Genomic DNA, 25389 nt, shown 5'->3' with positions numbered 1-25389 from the left:
GTGGTTTTTTTTTTTTGGCTGGTGAGCCTCAAACAAACACTCTAATATCTAGGGGTGTCAATTCGTGGCCCAACCCGACTAAACCGATTGGGACCGACCGTTTATAGACCGGCCCGGCCCGGACCGTTTATTAAACGTGTCTGGCTTGAGCCCGGCCCGTTTATAAATGGTCGGTCTCGATTTTGCTACTTGAACCGTCGGGCACCCGATCGAGACTGACTGAATAATGCCCGACCGAGACCGGCCTATTGTGCACCGACTTGGCCCGACCCTTTAATGATTGTAGAATACCTATTTTACCCCCCAAATTAAAGAATAAAAACTAAAAAATAAAAGACATGTTCACATTTTAAATAATGGTTATATTTGGTATCATTTATTGATTTATTGTCATTTTTTTGGGCTTGCATGAGTGGGCCGGAATATAAGAGCACATTTTAAAGAGGGCCCGTTTAAAAACCGGTTAAAGCTCGTTTAACATTAAACATGTCCGTAGCCCGGTTAAAGCCCGACTAAAGCCCGATTAAGGTAACCCGATTATAGCCCGAGGCCGACCGACCGAATATAAAGTGTACCATGCCCTCAATAACTAAGCCCGATTAGTTAAATGGGCGGACACAGTGTAGCCTTTGAAAGTCTTCAAACCCGATTAAGCCCGACCGAAACCGGACCGGCCCTACCGGTTGACACCCCTAGTCTCAGACAACTTCTTATTCTTTAGATACGCATCCAACGGTTGTAAATAACCTCTTTATAATTCTCAAAATAACCGACATACACAGGAAATTATCGGATTAGAATAATAAAAAAAAAACTATGGAAAGCTTACATTTGTCTCTGTTTCTCTTATTTTTAATCCCTACCTTTTTTCCGTCTCTCTAGAAAAAGGCAAAAACACAGTGGTCCTCGTAAGAAACGGCGGTTCTTCTTCCTGTGAGACTCCACAGTAGTCGTGACAGTTCATAGTCTTCAAAGACTTGAAAGCCGTCTCAATCTTCTATCCTTATTCTTTGCTTCTTCCCTCCATCTTCAATGTCGGTCACTCTGTCCCATTCGATCTGTCATCGAAAATGATAAATTTTATTATCGGGTTTTTGATAGCCTGGAAAGCTTCACAACTGTCAGATTCCAACTCTTTTCCAGTCCAATATCGATCTTATTAAGTGTTACAGAGGTTTGTTCTTCCTTTGATCTGATTTTAATCGGTTTGGGGTTGGAAATGGAGGGTGGTGGTGGTGGTGGTGGTGATGGTGGAATGAAATTGAGGACTTGGAGGTTGAAGGAAGATCGAGGTGTCGGTGTTGGACAGACTGGAACAGAGGCGGCTTCTTTAGGTGTTGATGTCTCTGTTTCTTCGCCGGTAACTCGTCAGAAAGCGGCTGCTGCTAAGCAGTTTATCGAGAATCATTATAAGAACTATCTCCAAGGCTTGCAAGATCGTAAAGAGAGGTATAGTTCAAGTATTTAGAGTTGATCCATTGTTCTTGAATGAGATACCTCTTTCGTAAGTTAATGTTGATGACATGTTATGCAAAGAGCTATATGAAAAGTAATAAATTGAATTCAACTGCATTCATTCAATCCTTAAATGATTGAGTTCCGATTCTGAAATTGCCTACTTTAATGACCTCCTTCACTTCCTAGCTCAGAATGTTGTGATATTTGGCAGGATAAATATTTTTTCTCAAGAGAAGAAGAAGAAAAGTAAATAAGAAATGGTACAAATAGATTCAATTAGACCTTCCTTTGTAGTTCATGTTTAAATTGCATATTCAGTTACTTTGGCTTGGAGATGCTTTTAAAAAATAAAAAAATTCAATTCGGACCATGTCATCGTGCAGCGTTCCCTAATGTTTCTTAAAGAGCTTGAATGATTTTTTTTTTTTTTTTTTGGATAAATGGTAATATAGTTTCAAACTAATTTGTTTCAGACGTTGGGCACTTCAAAGGAAAGCACAAGAAGCTCAAATCTCAAATGAAGAACAACAAGAGATGCTGAGGAATTTGGAACGTAGAGAAACTGAGTATATGCGATTGCAAAGACATAAGATGGGAATCGATGACTTTGAGCAATTAACAGTAATTGGAAAAGGTGCATTTGGTGAGGTATTTGTGAATCATTATAGGAGGAGAAGTGTTCGATGTGATGTCCTCTGATATTGTTAGTATGCATAGGCATTTTCTTATGACAACTTTCCAGAGTCAATGGAAAACTAACCCCAGCACTTAGTCTTTGAAAGCCAATGCTAGACAATAATAACTTAAGATGAATCACTTCGTTGGGTATATTAAATGTATAGCGGAGAAACTAGGAAAAGTGTGATTTCAATGTGATCTCAAGTGTATGAAAACATCAATAAATAGGCATTAGATGTGCTTAAGACATTTATATCTTTCCAAGAGTCAAAAGTAATTTTAAATTGCTCAAGGTCTCTAGGGAATATGCCAATTATATAATTTTGAGTAGATGTTCCAAGAGAGTGGATGGATCTTCAGACAAGGGGCATAAAGATCTAGTTCATGAAAACTGTTGCAAGTGGTCTTCCCATAATTGGAGGAAAATCTACAAAACCAAAAAATGTTGGTGATCTAAGTTAAAGATTATGGAATATTAAGTCTGTCAGCTTGTTTTCTTTCCTACATGTATGTTCCAATTGTTAGACTTGATCTAGTGCCAAGATCACATTGCTTGAGAGTTTTTTTCTCTTGATCTAACATGTGCAATGTCAAACCTAGTAGATGGTCTTCTTCTTCCTTTTTCCCCCCTTTTAATTTATATTTTTAGGCATGCTTGTTATGATTCGAACTTTAGTGAGGAGTATACTTTCTTCAATAAGAAACCATGTTTTTAACTAGGAATCCATTGGAAAATGGCCAACAAGGAAATTGAAAATTATGAAAATAAAATCAAGTTAAGTTGATCCAGGTTCTGTCTCCTGCCTTTGTCCAAACAAAACTTTCTTGTTGTTTAGTGCATAGAATTGATAAGGTCCTATAAGGTCAACAATGATATGATGTGAGGAGAATGTATACAAGATCATGGTTTCGAAAGCCATAACTGGAATCAAAATTAGTTGGTCAATCTACCCTTTCGTTATGTCCAAAAGCCTAATGATATATCGGAGCAATCGATAAAATGTATTGGGAGGTACTTGTAGCACCTTGTTTGTTATTTTTCTTGTGTAGAAACATTGTTATTTATGTTAGAAGATATAGTATCTATGAGTCCCTGAAGAATTTGACCAATAATTATTTCTTCTTAAACTTGGGAATATTCACCTTTAGGTTGATAAGTCTGGTTTTGTCGTTCATTCTCCCCATATTCAAATACTTCAATTACTCTTCTGCCTGCATAATATTTCTTTTGCTACATTTTAAATTTTAAACCACTGAACATAGAAAAGAATATGAATGATAAGGTTCTGATTGGCTACCACATGCTTAACTATATGACTGTTACAGAAAATCTCAACAACTTTGTTAACTTATATTTCCTGCTGTCATACTGACTGTTAAAGTTGATTATGTAGATTATTAGATTCTATTTCCTGTTATCATACTAACTATAAAAAAGTTGATTATATAAATTAATGGATAATGATTCTTATTCTTTTTCCGGTTGCTTTCGCCTAATATTTCTGTTGGCTTTGAATTTCTTATAAAAATGCAGGTGAGGCTTTGCCGTGCTAAAAACACAGGAGAAATCTTTGCCATGAAGAAGTTGAAAAAATCAGAAATGCTTAGTCGTGGACAGGTGAATAATTCTCTAAACTTAAAACTTTTAAGACTTTCAGAGTCATGATGCCACTTGCACATTATATTATTGTGATAGTATATCAACATAATCTTTATATACGCCTGCATAATAAATTCATTTTATGAATGGGCATGTCAGTGATATCCTTTTTCATTTCTTATGAACTTCTTAGCATGGTACATGCTCAACTTATCTTGTTGTTTGTGCATCTTGTCTTTATAATTTTTTATCCCTTTCTTTCTTTCAGGTTGAGCATGTTAGATCTGAGAGAAACTTACTTGCTGAGGTTGACAGCCGTTGCATTGTAAAACTATTCTATTCTTTCCAGGATTCTGAATTTTTGTACCTTATCATGGAGTATTTACCTGGCGGTGACATCATGACGCTTCTAATGAGAGCTGATGTTCTTTCTGAAGATGTTTCACGATTTTACATAGCAGAAAGCATTTTAGCCATTCATTCTATTCACCAACATAACTACATTCACAGGTATAATGTTTATGAAGTACATAATGTGGTGATATATAAGGTTTATGTGCTGTACCATAGTTCAGTAGATTCTTGCTAGAGAGCTTTGAAGGTATTTAAACAGCTTTTATATGTAGAATTATCTGTAGCTTCCATAGTTCTAAACACCTGAGTTACTTTGATGCAAAGATAAAAATGTTGGATAACAGAAAAAATATTTCACATTAAAAAGTTTCAAAAAATTCATGTGATCCTATAAAATATTTTCTCTTGCTGTGAAGTGAGTAGAATTGTCAATTGGTACCATGATAACATTGTCTCTGCATGTCCATGATGGGTCCCCCCCCCCCTCTCTTTCAGGTCCCTTCTTTGTATGCCTGCTGCAGCACCTTAGATCAAACTCTTTGATTTCTTTTGGTCCCTTTTGGTGTATTCCGTTTAGGAAATTTTAGAAGAACCATCTTTTGTAGTTTATGAATTCCTATATCTGAAGTTAATACATAATTTTTTAACTTTTAAAATTTCCACATGTTATGCAGAATTTCTCTTATAAATTTATCCTGCTTGTAGGGACATAAAGCCAGATAACTTGATCTTGGACAGAAATGGGCATTTGAAGCTCTCAGATTTTGGCTTGTGTAAGCCCCTGGATTGTAAATATTCAACAATTTTATTGGAAAATGAAGGCTTCAGTATTCAGGAACACACAAAAATGGAATCTGAAGGACATGCTGATGGAGCTCCCTGGCTAATGCCAAAAGAACAATTACAGCAATGGAAACGCAATCGACGAGTATTTGTATCATCTTTATCCTATGTTTTATCATTCCCTTTCCTTCTTTCTTAGATGCAAGTATGTTCAATGTATTTCTTCAAATTTGTAGCGGTTATATATGTTAAAGGTTTTGAACAGCACACTGTTGTGTTAGGTTAATACTTCGTTAATCTGCAGGCTTATTCTACTGTCGGAACTCTTGATTACATGGCACCTGAGGTATTGCTGAAGAAAGGTTATGGAATGGAATGTGACTGGTGAGACTTACTTCTGAAGTTATTTTGATACAATAGTTGTAATCTAATTTTCTCCTGACCTCGGTCTTATTAGTTAGTTTGCCTTTTAGGTGGTCTTTAGGGGCGATCATGTATGAGATGCTTATAGGTTATCCTCCCTTTTGTTCTGATGATCCAAGGATCACTTGCAGAAAGGTATGATGTATTGGATGCTTATTTGGTATTTTACCAGAGTCATTCCCTTCCCTTTTGTCCCTTCATCCTGAAAATTGATTTGATGTTTCGGTTGCATATCAGATAATAAACTGGAGAAAATGCTTGAAATTCCCTGAGGAACCAAAAATATCAGATGAGGCTAGGGGTTTGATATGTCGTTTACTCTGTGATGTTGACACAAGGCTGGGGACCAGAGGAGTAGAAGAAATAAAGGTATGTTGTCTGTTTAAAATGTAAATATAGTCTTCGCTAATTCAGATTGCAGACCCAGTGATTGCATCTTCACTCTTATTTTCTTTTAGATGATTGCTAATGTTAAATGGAAAAACAGGTTTGTGTAATTTGTGTAGCCAACCCTATTTAAGTGGGATGAGTCTTAATTGAGCTGAGTTGCATATCAGTAATGCCTTGTGTGGATCCTTGTTCAACGATGCATTTAAAAGTTGTTTGTTATAGATTGTAAGGATTGAGTTCTCAATGATATGCTTGAGCTTGCATGCTCTTATGCGTATTGCTTTTTCCCCCCTATTCGTTTACTCCTAGAATTCCAAATGCACCAGGTATCAGTGGGTTTTTCCCCCTTAATATTTTCTATAGTATGTCTTGTGAGCTGGGCCAGAAAAATATTGAATCGAATCTATTTATGATTATTCAGGCACATCCATGGTTTAGATGCATTCAGTGGGACATGCTATATGAGATGGAAGCTGCCTACAAGCCTACTGTGAATGGAGAATTAGATACTCAAAATTTTGAGAAGTTTGATGAGGTGAGCTCCTAACTATCTACTTATCTAGTAACTGCTCCTTTTGGTTTTTGTAAGTTACAAGTAGTATCATAGCTTAAATTCCTAGTGTATTTAATGGAACAAATAGCATTGAAAAAGAATGTTTTGCATCAAAACTGAATTACGTTAAAATTTTGTTGAGGCATTAAACAAAAGGATTTTTCCTGATGTACTTGTGAGGAGAGACCTGGGATAATGAAACTCAACTATCTGCTTAATCTTTTTAGAGTTATCATTATCCATCTAATACACTATAGAACCAATGTTGAAGTGTTAAGGCTGTCTATTTTGTTCACCTATTGTATTTAACCTTTGTAGTTTAATTTAAGTGGAGTTTTGTATCTCAAAAGGTGAAAAAATATCAGAGGAACTGAGGAAGTGACTATTGGCATTGAGGAAATTTAAGAGCACACATGATTTTCTATTCCTTGGTGTAATTTAATGGATAATAGAATGGAAGCAATTATACTCCCAACACTAACCGGGACAGAATGCATCGTCTATTTTTTATGTCTTTGACTTTATATTCTCATACAACGTCTCTCTACTTCTCTCTCACTCTTGTAGCATAACCTTTGTGCTAATTGTTTGCTCATTATTAGGTGGGAGGTCCACAGTCAGCATTGCCAAGAGTAGGACCCTGGCGCAAGGTACTGGCTTTTGTTCCTTGTTCCTTTCTGGTTTGTCTATTGTCTTGTTCTATTGCCAATGTTTATCCTATCACAACCAAATTAATTTGTCTATTTTCCATGACAAGCTACATGTGGAGGTGGATACAAGCCTACACTATATATTTCTTCTATTAGAGGCTAGGTTGAATTGGTAAAGATAACCTTGTTGTCTTCTATTAGATATACATGCTTGATGACATCGTCCTTTGAATGGTCTTAAACTCTGCCGTATAGTATCCAACTCCTTTTCAAATTATGGAGCGCAGTTGTTTAATATTTTCATTTGGATTTCCCGTGATGAAATGACTATAAACTAAGGGAGCCTATATGGAAGTTCAAATCTTGGCACAAGGAAAATTCTTCTTCTTTTCTTTTTTCTTTTTTGGGTGATAAATTCATCAAATTCTTGGTTAATACTTCTCCTGCCCTATATTCCATTTCATTTCTATATGACTTATTGGAATTAGACAAGCTCAAGGAAACCCTTGAAATCTGGGGTACTTAATACTCCCTCGTTTGGCACTTATATCAAGTAGATTGTATTGCTAGCTAGGAGATTTGATCTTCAACCACACGGAAATTTTATGATTTCGTAGTAGAAGTCACTATGACTTGATTCTGTGAGTGTCATCTTATTTTTCTTCTTCAGATGAATGTGTGAATGTCTATTGGATTTGTGATATTATGATTCACAATTGGCATGCTTTTCAAAAACCTGGATAAAATAATGTGTTGTCCTCTAAGGACATAGATTCTAGTTAACAATTTAACATATATATATTTGGATGGGTACAATATAGAAGTGGGGAGGAGGAAGGGGGAAGGAAAAAGTCATCAGTTTAACATATATTATCTAGCTTTGAATCCTTGAAAACAGATATTTAGATGTTTTCACACTTAAATGAGAAAACTGGTCCTCGGATGGAAAAATTATCTCATTCTTGTCACTGCAAATTGTATTGCAAGCTGTTAGACAACTTTTATGAGTTAGAGAGCTACCTTCATCTTCTGTAAACCTTATTTACCTTCCCTCTTATCTTTGATAGAATGAAATAATGAATGGATCTATCCATCCTCAACTTTGTCGGACTAATCAAATATCTTCAAATTTTCTCTTATACTAAATATTGCAGATGTTGACGTCAAAAGATTCCAATTTCATAGGGTATACTTACAAGAAATCAGATGTGCTAAAATCAATTGGAACTTCAGGTTGGTTGATTTTCAGGTTTTGATTCTGTTAAAATGTGTTGATATGTCTTAATGATTGGTGGGCCTACTTCACATTCTAAATTCCTGTTGCAATGCCTTCTTATTTTTGTTTATTTTCCTTCTAGGCTGGTCGTAATTCCTTTTTCAATTTGAACTCTATGACCATTGTCTTCATGTAGGCCTATGGAAATTTATGAGAGAGAAAAAAAAAGCAGCTATTTTGGAGGGAAGGTTGGAAACCAACAATTTACCACATAAAATTTAACAAAAAGAAAGGGTAGCAAGGCTGTTGATATTACAAAACATACATGCACAACAGAATATTAAAAATTAGAAATTGTACTTTTATAATAGGGAGTAAACAAGATAAGAATTGGGTATTGGAAATGGACAAAGATTCTCTTGTTGATACATGGTACTTGTACGAGCCATACAGAGCTCCTGGTTCATACATCTTGATGAGTTTTCAGAATACCACTGAGTATCAAAAACTTACACCACTTGACCCCAACACCAACACCACCACCACCACCACCACAACCACCACCTTTGATGCCCCTTGAATCTTCTCCACTTCTTTCCTCTTTTGTAGTGTTCTTTGATGTTTCCACTTTTACTCCTTATATAGAGATAGGTAACTTGCTTTCGACTAATACTCACTACCATAGACTCTTCATCCGATGAATCTTTTCATTTTCTTAGGTACACTTCTAATCACTAGATTCTAAATACATCCAACTTGAACTTTTTCCTTGCACACATTTTTCAGGTGCATGTATTTCATAGAATCCTAAAGTCCACACTAACCTAGACGCTAAACCAAATTTTGAATTATTTACTCCAGCAGTGGCAAGGTCGTTGAGATGAATGAGTAGGAAGATCATAAAAAGGATATTAAAAAATTGACGGGCGAACCTAATTGTAGTTTCCATTCGACATGTTCAATGAAGGCCATTGGCTGCACCTTCAGAAAGAAGCACAATGTTGGAGGTCTGGGCTTTAAAATAGGAGGGCAGGAAAGGATCCCAATGATGTATTTGAAATTGATTAGAGTGTGCACTTTAGCAGAGGATATGGCTTTGTATGGGATGGACTGAACAAACAGGATAGTTCCCATATGGTTAGGGCCATTCTTATTGATGGTATTGATGTATCCAGTCATTAATCTTTCAAAGTGTTGAAAATCAAGGGAATGTTGAAGTGAAAAGGTAAATTCTGTTCCTGGGAAATGTCCTTGAGAACTCCTAAAGTCTGAACTTAAAACATTTTTTATTCCAATAGACAATATTCTATGTATCTTTCGTTTCTAGAATCTCAATACAATGAATCACTGTTTGATGAGAATTGCATCTCAACACAGTGAATCACTGTTTGATCAGCATTGCTAATTTACACCATCTCTTAGCACAATTACCCTTGCAGAACACAATGTAGGTATTCCTGGTGGCAATTCATACTTTAGAAATGTTTATGCTCGAGTGTGCTAGTTAAAGTTCCTGAAAACGTATTTTAGAAGACAGGTATCATTTTTGCATTTTTACGTACAAGGGTGCTATGGTTCTCTCTCCTTGTGAATGGACAAATATTTAGCACAATTACCCTCACCTCTTATGCTGAGGCCACATGGTGCAAGGCGGTTCTAGATTATGGTGATTTAGACGTCTCTGCGGAATATTCTTTAGTGACTACTACTGGACATACTCTTCTAAGGGCATAGCACTTGAAGGCTAGCAAAAAGTGCAACTATAAACCTCTGTGAAATAGCACATCACTCCTTTTTTTCATCTCATTATCTGATAAAATATCTAATATTATAAAAAGACACCCCCACCCCCAACCGCCCCCCAAAAAAAAAAAGAAGAAGAAAACTCTAAATGATTTGCCAAGGCTTCTTACACTCATTCCATGAGGAAGCACCCTGTGAGCAAATAATTTTTATGAATGCTAAATTGAACGTGTAGAGGTGGACCTTGGCAACTTTAAGGTTGCTCCAGACCCATAGTGGCGGGAGCCTCGTGCACTGGGTATGCCCTTTTTCCTAAATTGAACGTGTGGAAGCTGACTGGGACTTGAATTTTTCTTGCTCTCATTTTTTATCTACAGGTTGTTTTTTGCTCCCCCCCCCCCCTCCCCTCCTTTTTTCCTTTCCCTGGTAACATGCTACTCTGACTTTTAGCCTTAATTTATGTGTAACTGTCTGTCTAATTCGGTTGTTGTCATGCTTCCGGGGAAACAACAAAATGATAATATTATCTAATTAAAATGGAAAGGGACAATTTAGTCCATGTCCATGCACCTTGTCAATGGTAACATAATATTCTCATTTATACTTGTGGGACTTGCAGGTACAAATATGAAACCAAATGGTTCCGCAAAGACACCCTCAGTTGTTTCCCTATTTGGTATGTTTGATCTGATTCAACTGCAAAGAGTTTCCTCTTTCATTTTTATATAATGTTTGAATATGAAATAGCGCCAATCTTTGAGGATGAGAATATGCTTTAACATTGATTTTCAAATCAGTTAAGGTGAAGTGGTGAACTACATGAACTGTTCAAATCAAACCCTTCCCACCCCCCCCCTCCAAAAAAAAAAAAAGTGCAACACTGTAACTATCTATGCAGTCGGTAGAAGTCTTTCAAATGATTAAGTCCATTTTTTAAAGAGAATGCATTAACCTTTGCTAAAGAAGAGAATATAGGCTCATCTGTCTTGCACAAGGGTTTGCTTCCACAAACTTGGTGTTTCAGTCCAAGTTGGTGCATTTAGATCTCTCTTACAACTTTTAGTCTTAAAAATATGTGGTAGAAAATTATATAAATATAACATAAATTGATCCATGGTTGATTATTTTTTATCAATTTCTATAAAATTATATATAATACATTAATACTCGGAATTTTATTTGTTTATTTTGTATGTACCAAAGTGATAATATTGATTTAGTTCACTGTTACTTTGAGATTCTGGACAAAATTAGTTTATGATCATGATATCTAGCCGTGAAAAGTGTCGAGATTCATTTTTTTCGTTCCAAAATTGCATAATGGCTAGATGCTAATACACCTGGGAGCATTTTGATTAAGTTCAAGCATTTACTGTACTCAATATTCCTGGCATTAGAGGGGGCCTGGATGCAAGGCGACACCAATAAGGCAACCATGGCAACGCCTTGACAACTATGCTTTTTGGTTTTCGGTTTATGGATTGGGATTATGTTACTTGACATGTAGTCACAACATAACCAGTTTAGCAGCCTTTATTATATTTTTTGTGTTATGCATGTTAGTTCTCCAGTCTTCTCTTATCTGGAAAAATGGAATGAGCCCAAAACCACAAGCTTTTACGTTTAATCTTCCAATATATATTGCTCTTTGAATAATTGACATATCTTTACAAGTTCAAATTACTTTCTGCGGTTACTACAATTAGCCAAGCTTCCTTTCCTCTGCCCTTTTGATACTTAACTAGTCAACTGATTATCTTTTGTGCTCATGTAGGGCGAATTGACTTGCAAGAAAGTGTGAATCCAAATGGTGACACCTGTTGATCTGTTCTAGTTTCTTTCCTATTAGGAGTAGACATGTCATCTTTCCATGTCTGATCAGCGAAGTTTTTGTACGAGGTGAAAATACTGTATTTTCCTCTCAATTAGACAAAAAAAAAAAAAAATGTGAATAGCCGATCTAATCTTGATCTCCTTTTACCCCTATCCCCACCCCCAACCTCTCAAAAAGAAAAGGAAATTTCTTTTTTGATCTGTAAATGATTTCACAGGAAGAAGATGACTTTCATTGTATTCCGGTGAAATGTTTTTTTCGAAGGGTATGAATAGGAAGAATGTTGAGTTTTCACTAGCATATCCGAACGACTGAAGAAATCTTCCAAAAACTGGAAGGTGAAGTGTGAATCTTGTTTGGACTCTATTAATGAAATACCTACTTTCAACTTTATGAGCATGGCTACTAGTTATTTCAACCTATAAAGCATCAGAAATTAAAAATTGCTCCAACGGGATGGTTAATCATGGGTAACAGCTTACTTGAGCTACTAACCAAGACATAAAAACTCTCTACTCTTTTTTTTTTTCCATACTCTATCCTTCTAAACGTCGCTGACCAATGGCCGACCTATTAGGCGTTAGTAGGGTCAATGGTCACCTACTCCTACACACCCATCCACACATATTATGCATAAACAGGATTCAAGGCCTCCTCCTCTGGGTACCAGCTCTTCAAGTCGAAGCTGCTACCACTATGCTATCCTAGTGTTAGTAAGACAAAAACTCTTGCATACTATGGATATCAGATTGAATCTTGACTTGGAAACCAGTATTTTGTAGATAAAGGCATAAAAAAGCCAATCCTAGAGAATCTGTGTTTGGTGGCTATAATTAGACTTCCATCAGGTTTACTCAATAGCCCTTGCCCATTTTGAGAGGGTTGCATCATAAATTTATCTAGTTTTTTATTAAGAAAAATTGCCTAGATCTACTTAGATAAGAAAAGAATTACAAAACAAATATGATTTGATTGACTTTGTTTTACACTTATTTTTCTTGTAAACCTCTTTGTTTTGTATATATATATATATATATATGTTTTTTTTTATCTAGTAGATCTAGGAAATTGTTCATTATCTAGCATGGTAGTAAATTTCTGTTTTTTGGTGAAGACAATGGTGGTAATTGACAACTCTCTTTTCAATTGCCTATTATTTATATTTAATCTTCATTTTTTGCCATTGTTTGCGTTTTTGTGAATAAAAAAAAGCTGAAAATCACTTGAGTTATCTTTTACAGGAAGATTCTCATGTTTTATTGAATAAAAAATTCCAAAAAAGTATAGATTTGGAAAAATATTTACCTTCATTTTGTTGATTTCAATTGATGATCCCATATCTGATTCCATCCAATTGAACATTATCTTCTACTGCTCATATAAGATCGTTGTTCGCTATAAAATCTTAATAGATCTTTTAATAAAATCTTGACTTTTGAGTGATCTAATTATTTATAAACAAAAAAATGATCCAATAGTAGTTAACTTCTTCCCCTCCCATGAATGTGTAGTTCACTTGTTTCCTTGTCTTTCCCTTCCCTTAATATGTTCTACATTAACTTTAATAACCTTTGGATATATATCTTTAGGCTAAAAAGAGCTTAGCTATGTAACCTATCATGTTGGGTGCCTTTTTTCCACTTTACAGCAGTTGCATAACCCAAGACTCCAACAGGAAGTAGAATTATCAATTTTTACATGAATTTGAAAGTGGATGAGATGAAGCAACTGTGTGAGGAAAAGGCAAAAAGAAAAATGCAATTGTTGTCTACTTTAGATAGAGAGAGAGAGATAGAGTGTGTGTGTGAGAGAGAGAGAGAGAGGTTGTAGGTAGCAGAAATCAAATCAGCCATATTAGTATCAGCTATGGCCAATAGTGATACCTGATCATATCGTATCAGTGGTATCAAAATAAGGGAGAGTAAAATGGTGTCAATAAAAATTTATTTTTTAGATAAAATGTTGATAATTTGGTGTGGAAATCGTCTGCAACAGTAACATCGGTGCAAAGAGCAGTGGGTAGTTAGAAATTCGTTGCTCTCAAGTGTTCGATGTTCATCGCACCTAACTGCTCACTATAGAGGATGGGAACTCGATAATTTGAAGATACCCATTCGATATGTCGACACCGCCCATTAAAAAACCAGAGAGAGAGAGAGAGAGAGAGAGAGAGAGAGAGAGAGAGAGAGGAACAAATATTGAAATGGAGATGCCGTAGAGAAAACCCCATGGTAGTACAGAAAACTATCCAATCAAGGAGCGCAGGCTAGAATTAGATCCCGGCCTTGGTCTTAGCATTGTCACTTTTGTTTCTGTACGACGCGATATACCAAAGAACTGGTCACGCGAATATATCCCGACTGTCGAGGCGGCTTTATGAAAACGTCCCATCCTCAGTTGCAAATTTCATCTCAGCCCTCCAAATAGAATCATTCGGTAGCCAAAAATAACTGTGGTACCCGTGATTCAACAATGAGACAAAAATTTACGAAACGAGCTCTGTCGTTCAGATTGGAATCCAATCACCCACGAATATGGGCTAAGTGGATTCCATTCTGACTGTAACACGTGTTGAAAGATCACGTGGGGTCTCTTCTGTCTAGGTAACACAAAAAAAAAAAAACAACAACAACAGTTAAAAGCGCAAGCAAAGGGCAAAAACAGTAAGAAGGTAAAAGTGTAAAAAGGTCCTTAAAGTGCAGCCACGTAATACCGTGTGGAGAGATCTTTTGGCATTCCGTTAAAAATATCTTGGCACTATTTATGATCATCGACACCTGCTGACATGGCAAGTCGGCGATTACGATGACACGTGTAAAGAAAGCCATGTGGACCGCCTTACCCCAACCTTCCCTTCCTTCATCACCGTCCTCTCTCTAACGAAGAGCCCTTCCTCTCTCTCTCTAACAAAGAACGAACACAGCAACAGTGGCGTCGCCCTTGCACCCACTGTTTCGAAGGCAGCCTTCTTCCTTGCTACTCTCTCTCTCTCTAAGATTTTGAAACCAATCTGGTATTTTTCCTTATTACTCCAAATTTGGCGTAAGAAGTTTTTGCTTCATTTAGTTAACAATGGAAGGAAATCTCAGACAAGGGACGCCACCGCCTTCATCGGATCCAGCCATGGAGAGTAGTTGCAGAAGAACGACGGGTTCCGAGACATCTGGGCTCACCGGAGACAATTTCAGAACTCTTCTTGAAGAAGAAGAAGAAGAAGAAGAAGAAGAAGAAGAAGAAGAAGAAGAAGAGGAAGAGATGGACAGCTTGGTAACCCTCCTTGACTTTATCCTCTTCTTTTCCATTTGAGATTTCTTTTAGGGTATGGATCGGATGGATTGCGGTCTTTTGATCATTTTTTTTTTCCATGTTAGGGTTGTGGACATGAAACTGTGATGTTACACTTTCTTTAAGAAATCTACGTAACACGACTAATCTCTGATTTTTCTCATTACTAGAGGAGTCTATACTGATTATATAGGGTATGGTTTTCTTTCATTTTAGATGGTTGAAGTCTGCTTCAAGAGAAGAAATTGGAAATGCATTTAATTTTCTCTCTTTACTTGTCTATGGTCCTGTCAATGTTCCTTATCTTTTTTCTTCCCCGGCCGGGAATAAGAAGAGAAAAGGGCTTTGTAACACTATGTATGCCAAACTGCCCATTTTCTACAGAGATTTTTTATTTTGGGGTGGAGGGGAACACTTGCATAAGTGCACATCCGAAAGTAGATAAGGAATTTCAATCAAGGGGATCTAGTTAGTGTAAATTCGTCAAAAGATTTTCAGAAAATCCATTGGTTCTTTGAACCGAAAATAATTATTGGGACTGTTCTACCAAAACTTTCCTCCTTATGTAGCGGGGAATAGGAAATATATTCCCATAATTAATAATTCACTATTAGCTTCCTTAAAATTTCATCTTGCTCTCCCATTGTTAATCTCATGTTGGGCTTTCAGATGGCAGGATCAATGTTCACAGAATGGACGGATGAGAAGCACAGCCTATACCTCAATTCCATGGAAGAGTTGTTTGTGAAACAGCTACATGACGAGAAAGAGTTACTTGCTGGGCATTCAGAGAATGAAACCATGCTCCAGAGAAACTCCTCAGGACAACTGAATGAGAACAATCATGTCTCATCTGGCCAGGTCTGAAGCTTAATTCATCCTTATGTTCAGCATTTTCTGCACTGGTGTTGTTCCTGAAATCTTTCTTACTTTTATCTCTTCTTTCAATTTCCAGTTCAAAGTTCTTTGGAATGGCTGCTGGCGGAAGAATAATATTGAAAGAATCCAACCTCAGTCGATTATTGCCTCTGACCATCACGGTCTATCAAAAAATCCATGGATCCAGCATTTCAGGTGTTCTGGCAGACAGGGAGATGTAAAATCAGCCGTTCCAGAAGGGAATGGTTCACTTTTTACCCAGGCTGTTCGCTTGGGAGGGACAAACAGAACATCCTGTGGAGTGGTTACAAGTTCAAAGCGGATCCCTGCAGATCAGCCACTATTGGTTCACCAGGACTTTGTTGGAAGCAATACAGGTGGGTTGAGGCTGTAGCTTGGTGATTCTTCCTTTCTTTTGACAAGTTTGCTACAAGTTTTTAAATCTGCTAGCTGTTCTACATTCTTAACAGCCCGCTCCTTGAATTTCCTTCTATTTTCAATTTTTACATATATGTTGTTAATATTAGCTATGTCCACTTTGAGGAGAGACAAATAAATGCCGACAAATCAGAGGTTTTATGAATTTTGATCGCCAACATGTCATGTGAAAGAAATAAAGTTCATTATCTTGAAATGGACATAAGCAATTGCAAATTATGAGATGAATCTGTATGCTTGAATCTCACTACAAGATGATATAATTCAGTTGTGTTAATTTTCAATTGTCCAGATTAATCGTTTAGTGGCAACTGAAATAGCAATGTGAGAAAAACTGCTGAGTGACACATTATGTTTGCAAGGAATCTTTTTGACCCAAATGATACTCACTTCAAAGTCATGTGCTTGAGCCTTGAAGAAGTGTTCTTGTGAGTAAGACATGCCTTTGCTTCATTAATGTACTGGGGCAGCAGTGTATAGAGTTGCAGAGTGAAACTGACAGTTTGATTGATGGGTGTTTGAGACAGTCTTTGCTAGTCCATGAGAAGAATTGTGGAGATGCGAGAAACAGGAGATAAAGTTAGTTGAAATGGTTTTTTAATCTGAGATCAACTGATCCCCCTCCTAGGCTCTTTTATTGTGTTAGGTGCAATTATATCAAACCAAAAACAATTTTGAGGTCTCATGTTTCACTTCAAGTTCCCCATATTATTGTTATTATGGAGGTAAAAGTGTAAAATTTTGCATGATAGCTTGATAGACCCGCGCTAGGATAATTGGTATCTGCTTATCATAGTTTCCTTTTATTCTTACTGTGTTAATGCATGCTGTATCTTTTTCTACCATATCCTGAGTTTTACAACAAAGTTCTGGCAGTTTCTATGGTGATACATTATGAGGAAACTAATTTTGGAAGCATCTAATGTGGAGCGCTTTTGTTGCGTCTGGGCATACTTATTATAGCTCCTCCATGGACCGTAGATGCCATCCAGTCAACATTTGATCCACCTTGGCAAGGATGCCCAAGACTAGAGAGCTTCTAATGATTTCAGCCCATGAGTAGGAGACCGACAAATAAGACCCATCACAACAATCAAATTTAAGGAGAGAGATTGTAGATGCTTAGAGACAGTTGGGGTACAAGGAATATTGAGTTATAAATCTCGAGTTGCAGTCAATAGTGTAGAAGTCAGTTTTAGAACTCATTCCAATAGGGACTGATTTTCTTAATAATAGCATTTTAATTGGTCAACCAGACAATCAAAATGAAAGGTTAAAAAGAATTAAAACAGTTGAAAGATGTCAAATACCTGATTTATGTTGTTCCTTGAAATTCCTTCACAATGCTCCCTTTTTTGTTTCCTTTCCTTTCGTTATGGCTCCGTTTGGTTGCAAGGTAAATTAAAGGAGAGGGAAGTGAAGTATTTCAAACCTAAAAAGAAAGTTTTTGTAATCATTTTCTAACATGATTTTATAATTACTTAAATTCCTTATTATATTTAGTAATGATACTTTTTTGAGGATTTATTTTGAAAGAGATTTGGATGCAAAGTAAAGGGAAATTTAATAACCAAGTAAGGAACGATTTGGAGTTAGTGAGATGAACATGTGAGATAATAATTACAAAAGTTTCATTTTTAGGTTTGAAAGTTGCACTTCCTTCCCCTTAATTCCCCTTGCAACCAAACTGAGCTTATGTTCTCCATTCATATTGTCCACAATGAACATTTGTATTGTTGTTTTGTGGACTTGACTGCTTCTCTGATGCCTTCCACAAACAATCCGGTGATTTTTTTTTCATGACTGCTCCATTTTTGTTGTCATAGTGATCACTCTGATTTAAAATGTTAGCTTAGAATGTAAGAAAAAACCATTGATACTGAATTTCATTGGTGATAAATCCATGGCTGACAGTGCTCATAGACTTCTGATCATGAAATCAATAATTTTTTTCCTCCAAAAAATTGAAATGTACTGTTCTAAAACCTGGTTTCAGTTACAATTGAAATGCCTAAAGAAAGTAGAATTCTATGCCACAGCTGTTGCAACCATCCTCTGCCAATTCAAAACTTGGGCCCATTTGATTGTCTGGAGCTCCAATCCAAAAAACATTGTCCTGTTTGCAGCCCTTGAATACAGTCCATCGCATAAACCAAGTGAATGAGGGCTAAGAAGATACTTGGAGTATAAAAATACATTTTATTTTCTAATCTTCTACCTCCTACATTTTAGTTGCTCATGTATTAACTCAGGGTTTCTTTCTGATGCAAACCCTGCTCACCATTATATAGAAGGTCTTGGCATAGAAATGAAAGAAGGAAGTTTTCTTGACAAGGTTTTCATTCAAAAATTAAAACTCTTCTTCTCTTGGGCATTATGACTTTTCACCATTTTCTTAGATTCTTGAAGATTCTCTCACTCTCTCTCTCTCTCTTTCTCTCTCTCGCTGTTTTCCTTATTTATTTCTTTTTTCTCCTCTTATGAAACCTACAGTTCAAACTCAGAAAAAGTCTCCTAAGTGCTGTATCCCCTTTAGGATTCTTCTTCATCAACATGGTTTTGGGTTATTTATTCTCTTTGGACTGAATGGTTCTGATCAATTGCACATTGTATTACTTTTGAATACCTGAAAATTTTCATCCATCACAAAGGCTAAGCTCAAGTTGATGCTTTCTGAAGTCATATCAATCTTTGTTTTCTCTCTCTTATGCCATATTGATCAATTGTTGGGTTTTTGCAGAGGTATCAGATCAGAACTTCATTGAAGAAGATCATGATGGAGAGAAGTGTAGTAGTGTGCGCAGCACAAAGAGGATGAAGACTGTCACTGCTGATGTTTCAAGCAAAGATCAAGTAATGTGTATCTGTATTGTTAGGAACCTTAGATTTCTAGGAATCCCACAAAAAGCCAAGAGCTAACTTCCATACACTTTGCTTTTTAACTGCTCTTTCAGGTTGTTCTGCATGGGAAGTTTCCTTTAATATCAGATTATGATGAGAATTGTGCTTCTATGAGAACAGAAGAAACTGGTAGTAGTGGTTCCAATCAGAAAATGAAATACATTTGTATGCCCAAAATCTGTACTGCATATCAGTCATGACCATAATCTCAATGCTGGTGATTGTCGTGTCAGTGGTAGCTACGACTGAAGTTTGAAGTTATTGAATCCAAGAAAGAGAAAAGGAAAAAACAGTAAGGAAAAGTGAATACAGATAAGATAGTTGTTACTGTGTAGCTGAAGGATTGATATATGAAGCTGACAGAAAGTTGCTTAAAATTCAGTGTAGGGTCTTCCATGAAATCAGGCAGACTTAGTAGTTGCTAATTGGTTCTTTGCTAGTGTTGCACGGACTATATATTAGAGTGAAGAAGAATAGAAGCTGATGAGGCATATACAAAATAGTTTAGAATTCCTTTTATGCATTATATATTTTCCGTTTATTCAATAAAGTGTGTGCATTGAACTTCTTTGTAGGCAATATGCACTATATGTAGGTGTTGGTTCAGTTGAACTTGTACCCTGCATAATTATTCTTGCAGAAGCTTTGTACAAATTATAGTTGTGGCTTTTAAGTTCTGATCTGAGTTTCTGTGAATCTGAAATCGATTGTTGCGAGGGACAACTTGCCAAACTATTCACTCCGCAAGCATAACACTATAGCAGAATGGGAGCTGGAAAGTCTGGTCCTGCACATCTTTAGAGCAACATTATCGCTGAAAGCCCAAGAGGGACATTGTAGGATGCGTTTCTCTGAAGTTATTCTGAGAGGTTCTCTTGGGCAATTCTCACTAGGATCATGGTTGATGCAAATTTGATTGTTTGCAGTGATCTTTCAACCTTCGCTCTATTTGAGTGGTTTTCTTGAAGTAGAGAATTTTTAGCTTCTCATTCTAAGAATCATTGCTCATCTCATGTGGAGAGAATTTGATGCACTTGTGGAACATTCTCTCGACTATATATAGATGGGGTTGGGGGGGGGGGGGCTTTTTTTTTTTTTTCATTTCTTGTTGCAAAATTTGGTAAGTCCGTTGATTGTCAATTAGAAACCACAAACAGGTTTTCTGAAGTGTTTTTAGCCAGCTTTACACCCTAAAAAAAGTGTTTTTAGCCAAAGGACTCAATATGTGAATTACTGTTTAACAAATGGGAGAGGGTTACCTGTGCAAGAGCCAAGAGGGCATAGAGGAGCACAATAATAAGGAGCGATGAAACCGGGCAGCATGTCATTTCATCTGAGAGAGAGAGGAACCGGCATACCCTTTTCCCATAACATATATATATGTATTAAGAATTTCATATGCTTTGACAAGTCCTCCACAACCCCCCCCCTCCCCCCTAAAGTATTTTGTCAAATGCCATGAAACTTTTTCATCTCTTACCCTTCTCTACTAGAAAGCGATGGATATAGGCAGCGTTGAAGTTACTCTGTTTTTTTTAACATAAACAAAACTCAAGTCACTAGCGGGAACAATTTAGCTTGTTAAATGAGAAGGGGCAATAGGATTATTAGGCATTTGAGCTTGTTATGTTGCGTATAGAGAATAACTTCCATTGACATTAAAGATAAGAAATGGCGGCAACGGAAAGTTGCAGAGTTGAGAATTGAGATTCCCTTTGCTGGGAGAGAAAAATGTGGATAGGGAAGGAGAAGAGGAGATTGGATCTGTTGCTTCACCGTCGGACAAGTCAACATCCAACACTTGTTTAACTTTTTACCATTACAAGGGTAAAGAGAAATATATTTGCTGCTATCACTAGGTCTGAGTCAGCATCCAATTAGATGTCCCATTTTCTGGTATAAAAATCCGCTGTCGCACTGTACTGGGGCTCTCAGCCATCCAAATCCTCACTGCACCAATGCAGTGCAGCAGAGAATGATTGCTCTATTTTCTGCCATTACAAGGGTAAAGGGTGATATATTTGAAAGCAAAAATGACAAGTGTTAGATGTTGACTCATACGAGTAACTAATCCTTTCTCGAATGTAAGGAAAAAGTGGATCTCCACCATTATAAAACAAAACTGAAAAACTACAACGAAAGACACTGGCGACCACGAAAGTATTGTTGCCCCACCCCATGCGCTAAAGATGTTTTGGAACGGCCTCCTATTGATCTGAATGATGATGCAATGACCATGCCATGAGTAGCATTCTCATGTCCAAAAATAACAATAAATTGCTGGTAATTAGGATCGCCACATATCCGCCAACTAGCATACAAGGACCTTAGTTAACGTCCATGTACAAGGACATGATCCCGATGGGATGTTAGCAGAGCCAATTTAATGTCAGTCGTAGATCTATTACCCTGGCATTCCTAACCATCCATTGCTTGAACCACCTTAAACCCTTCACTTCGGTTACCCCCTTTTTTTTTCTTTTTTTTTTTTGGGTGAAGTTACTCCCTATTTACCAAATGTAGAGGAGGAAACTAAGAGTGGTAGGATAACCAGAGGAAACACCACTGGCAGTCATTTAGGGGCCTTAGATCCGGGTTGTTTCCCTCTCAAAGATGAAGCTTATCCCCCACCGTCTCACTGGCAGACCTTGACCCTTTTTTGGGGGGTCATATCTAGTATTCAAAGTTTGCCTTGATTTGGTAAAAAAATTTCATTCATGTTGATGCCTCTACATGCAATCTCATTAGCCTCCATATAAGTACAAATGCCACATGATCAGGCAACAATTTCTCGTTCAACTATAATTCACAATACTTGAGGTCCATATGAGATATGCTCTTAACGGAAGTAAGCCAATAACCCCATGGACCCAAAATGTTTTTTTTTTTTTCCAACTCAATGTCCAATACGGATCTGGTCCAATAATTTGGTCTATGATTCTCTGGTAAACTACTGATCCAAGGTAAAGCAAAGAATAATGTCATAAACGGGTCAATAAAATCAGTCCATATTAAACGTGTTTCAACACTAGAACCCATATCGCAACATGAATATTTCGCTATCCATCATTAGCCCACATGTCTATGGGCTTAAAATAGGTTTGTCATGGGTCCAAAAATAGGTTGTCTTTGAGCATATAAAATGACATAATAGCCATTGTATCAAAAGATTATAATATAAAAGATAAGGGCAAAGGCGTACATTGAGTCTCTTTAAATGTATTCTTTTATTTATTTATTAAATAAATGATGATTAAAAAAAAAAAACAATGTGAAAAGGTGTAGAGTTGCGTACTTGCTCAAGAATCCTCTCCCAAAAGATAAAAACAAACCACATGAACCTTAAGATGAAACTATTGCTGGAGTTCTCATAAATTATTTTTGGGGAATAAAATCCTAGAATGATCGTAAGTCCCTCTTTGACCACACACACACACACATAGAGAGAGAGAGAGAGAGAGAGAGAGAGAGAGAGAGAGAGAGAGAGAGAGAGAGAGAGAGAGAGAGAGAGAGAGAGAGAGTATAGAATCGATATCAAATTCAGCCATGATTCCTATTATACAAGATTTCACTCATTTAACATCTTACATATAATCATGTACTTTTGTGGGAAAATAATTTGGCCAACTCTCTTTCGAGGAGGGCATTGTCTGTGATACATAGAATTGTTTAGGCTTTTTCCACTACTTCTTGAAACTTATAATTCATAATTTCATGTGCACTACAATACGTTCTTATCAATAAACCTACAATGTCTATTTTTGTTATTTATTGTTGTCGTCTAGTATTATATTGATTCGATGGCCCTTTGTTTTCACTTGTAAAAGTAATGGCGCAATTTGAGAATTATGAAGGAATATTAATTTATACCATTCTAGTTTTATATATATTTTTTATAATAAAACTATTAATGTGAATTGACCCATATGATCAAAGAGGAGAAAAAAATATCAAATCGATGTCCCTTTTACACGATAAATAAAAGCCAAAATCAAAACCAACGAAGAACTAAAGAAGGTGCGCATGAGACACGCTAAATATCGAGAGGAGGGGTCCGCGTTAGGTGGGAGGACAAGAGAAATTGAGAAAGCCTATATGTGGCACGTAAGCATGTCACCCACTTCGTTAGAGACCTCATTTCCTTCTCCATGTTCCTCTTTTCTTCCATCCATTTTAGAAAGATAAAAAAAAAGGTAGAAAACTCTCAAAAGATCATGGTGTCTGTACATAGATAGTATCGGATTGGGAATTAGTATCAATCAGCTCGGAAACCCTTTAAAATCAGGGTTTTTGACAGTTTCACCTTTGTCTGTATTATTCCACTGATGCAGGATTGATCAAGAGTTGAATTAGGAAAAAAATTATCTGCAATTCTGATCTGGTACAATTCCGTGAAATACCACCTTCAGGGGGTGACACGTGTATTGATACCAATGCAATGGTCCATATCTGATTTAAATGACTCTTCATTGATTTAAGGTTTTATTAGTTGTACCAGATCTGGACCATTGCATTGGTATTAATACACGTGTCACCACCTGAAGGTGATATTTCACGGAATTGTACCAGATTGGAATTACAGACAATTTCAACCCGTTGAATTAGGACTATGCTAATACTAATCCAAGTACTTGTTGACAACAAATTTTCCTTTATTTCTCACGATACCCTGTTCGTATTGATTTTCATTCAGGAGCGCCAAAATCCTTCTTGCCCGGATTCAATGTAATCTAACTTCGATCAAACGAATGGAGCCTCCTCTTACCCCGATCATTTCAGGGACTTTGATTAAGACAAGATCAAGCCCAAAAAGACAAGTCAAGAAAATAGAAAGAAAGAAAAGTAATCTATTTCTCGAGATAGATTTTGGGAAACAAAACACAAGAGTCCACAAAGGGGAGACTTGTGAAAAATACACTGAGTACTAAGTAAAAAAATCCTAAATTAAATCTAAAACTATGAAATTAATAAAATGAATAAGGGATTGCATTGTTGATAAGTGTTGTGTGGTGTTGTTGATGCCTCTCTTGGCCGAGATTCCCTCTTTAAATAGCATCTTCATATCAGTTAGGTAACCGTTACCATGAACACCACTGAACCACTGTTCCCACTAAATTACTCCTTGCTGTTTGTACGCCACCTGTCTAACAGTCGTATTTTTCCAGCACGTCTTTATGCCCTCTATGCATGAACACCATACAACCGTCTTGGTAAGGAGCCTTTTAACGCTTTGCCGTTAGCATGCGTCTCTCTCCCACGTATGAGTGCCACATCATTGATTATAAGGGCATTTCAAATCTTACCACCAACATACCTGATATGGCGAATCCATGTCCAACACCTCACACCACAAGAATACACCCGAATTCTAAAATGAAGGGTGAAAGAACCCTATTGATTTGGGCTAATTAGAGCACAAACATTAGCATCTTCGGGCCCTTTTGATAATATTTTAAGAAATATGTTTCTATCGTTTTTGTGTCTAGAAACGGTAAAAATGAAACAAAAAGTGTTTGAAAAAACTGTTTCGTTTCACTTGTTTTTAGAAATAGAAATTGAAATTTCTACCTATTTATGGTTCAAAAAACGACCCAGGCGAAACAAGTAGAACTTATTTTATCGTTTCTAGAAACAACTCGTGGTCATTTTTTCGTTGGTTACTATCTACTTCTAGAAACATGACTTATCAAACACATTTAATTCTATTTCTTTTTCTAAAAATGAAAATTTATGTTTCTGCCATTTCTTGAAATAAAAATGACATAAACGTCATCAAACGGGCCCTTCATTGCACACAAGGATGGGGTCAGCATTATCATTTTGTGTCCGATGTATTTGGTCGTTTTCTGAATTGGAATCCTCTCGAATAATTCTCTTTCCAACGATTCTCCAACCAAAGACATGCAAACTTGGATTACGTGCACATAGGTGTTGGACTATGAGCCTATGAGCGTGCGTGAGGTTGAAAGAAAAATTATTGCAGAAGATTCGAATCTGTGTTTTCTGTGCCAAATCAGTAGGATTCTTTCTGAAGTAGAAGATGCTAGATGTATGGATCAATAAAAGCACAGTCTGGAGCATTTTCAATGCACAATATGATAGGGGTAGAGATAATAGATGATCACCACGTGTAGATGGATGAGAGACCAAGGCCGAAGTTTCATTCCAACGTGGCGGGAAGCTTCTCAGAATCTTAAAGAGTCC

General features: G+C 36.7%; 2 protein-coding genes across 4 annotated transcripts; both read left to right on the top strand.

Moving 5' to 3' along the window:
* The first annotated feature begins 872 nt into the window (after nt 1-872).
* On the top strand, nt 873-11982 carry LOC122058446 (serine/threonine-protein kinase tricornered-like). 2 transcript variants are annotated; one of them, XM_042621127.1, is made up of 13 exons: nt 873-1449; nt 1932-2106; nt 3671-3754; nt 4005-4246; nt 4796-5018; nt 5178-5257; nt 5347-5431; nt 5534-5665; nt 6108-6221; nt 6842-6889; nt 8044-8122; nt 10468-10524; nt 11623-11982. In XM_042621127.1, the coding sequence occupies exons 1-13, from the start codon at nt 1220-1222 to the stop codon at nt 11670-11672; spliced, it is 1599 nt and encodes a 532-aa protein (XP_042477061.1). In that variant the 5' UTR covers nt 873-1219; the 3' UTR covers nt 11673-11982. The 2 variants fall into 2 exon arrangements, with proteins under 2 accessions (XP_042477061.1, XP_042477060.1); XM_042621126.1 differs by having other exon boundaries at nt 874-1449; nt 4796-5024.
* Nucleotides 11983-14544: 2562 nt separating this feature from the next.
* LOC122057401 (cold-regulated protein 27-like) lies at nt 14545-19862 on the top strand. Of its 2 annotated transcripts, XM_042619482.1 has the most exons (6): nt 14547-14895; nt 14932-14949; nt 15637-15828; nt 15923-16223; nt 19025-19137; nt 19239-19862. In XM_042619482.1, the coding sequence occupies exons 1-6, from the start codon at nt 14755-14757 to the stop codon at nt 19383-19385; spliced, it is 912 nt and encodes a 303-aa protein (XP_042475416.1). In that variant the 5' UTR covers nt 14547-14754; the 3' UTR covers nt 19386-19862. The 2 variants fall into 2 exon arrangements, with proteins under 2 accessions (XP_042475415.1, XP_042475416.1); XM_042619481.1 differs by having other exon boundaries at nt 14545-14949.
* Nucleotides 19863-25389: the final 5527 nt, after the last annotated feature.

The sequence above is a fragment of the Macadamia integrifolia genome, chromosome 12 (assembly GCF_013358625.1).
Source record: "Macadamia integrifolia cultivar HAES 741 chromosome 12, SCU_Mint_v3, whole genome shotgun sequence".
NCBI classification, from domain to species: Eukaryota; Viridiplantae; Streptophyta; class Magnoliopsida; order Proteales; family Proteaceae; genus Macadamia; species Macadamia integrifolia.
The sequence above is the reverse complement of the archived record's forward strand: the minus strand, read 5'-3'. Positions and strand labels throughout refer to the sequence as shown.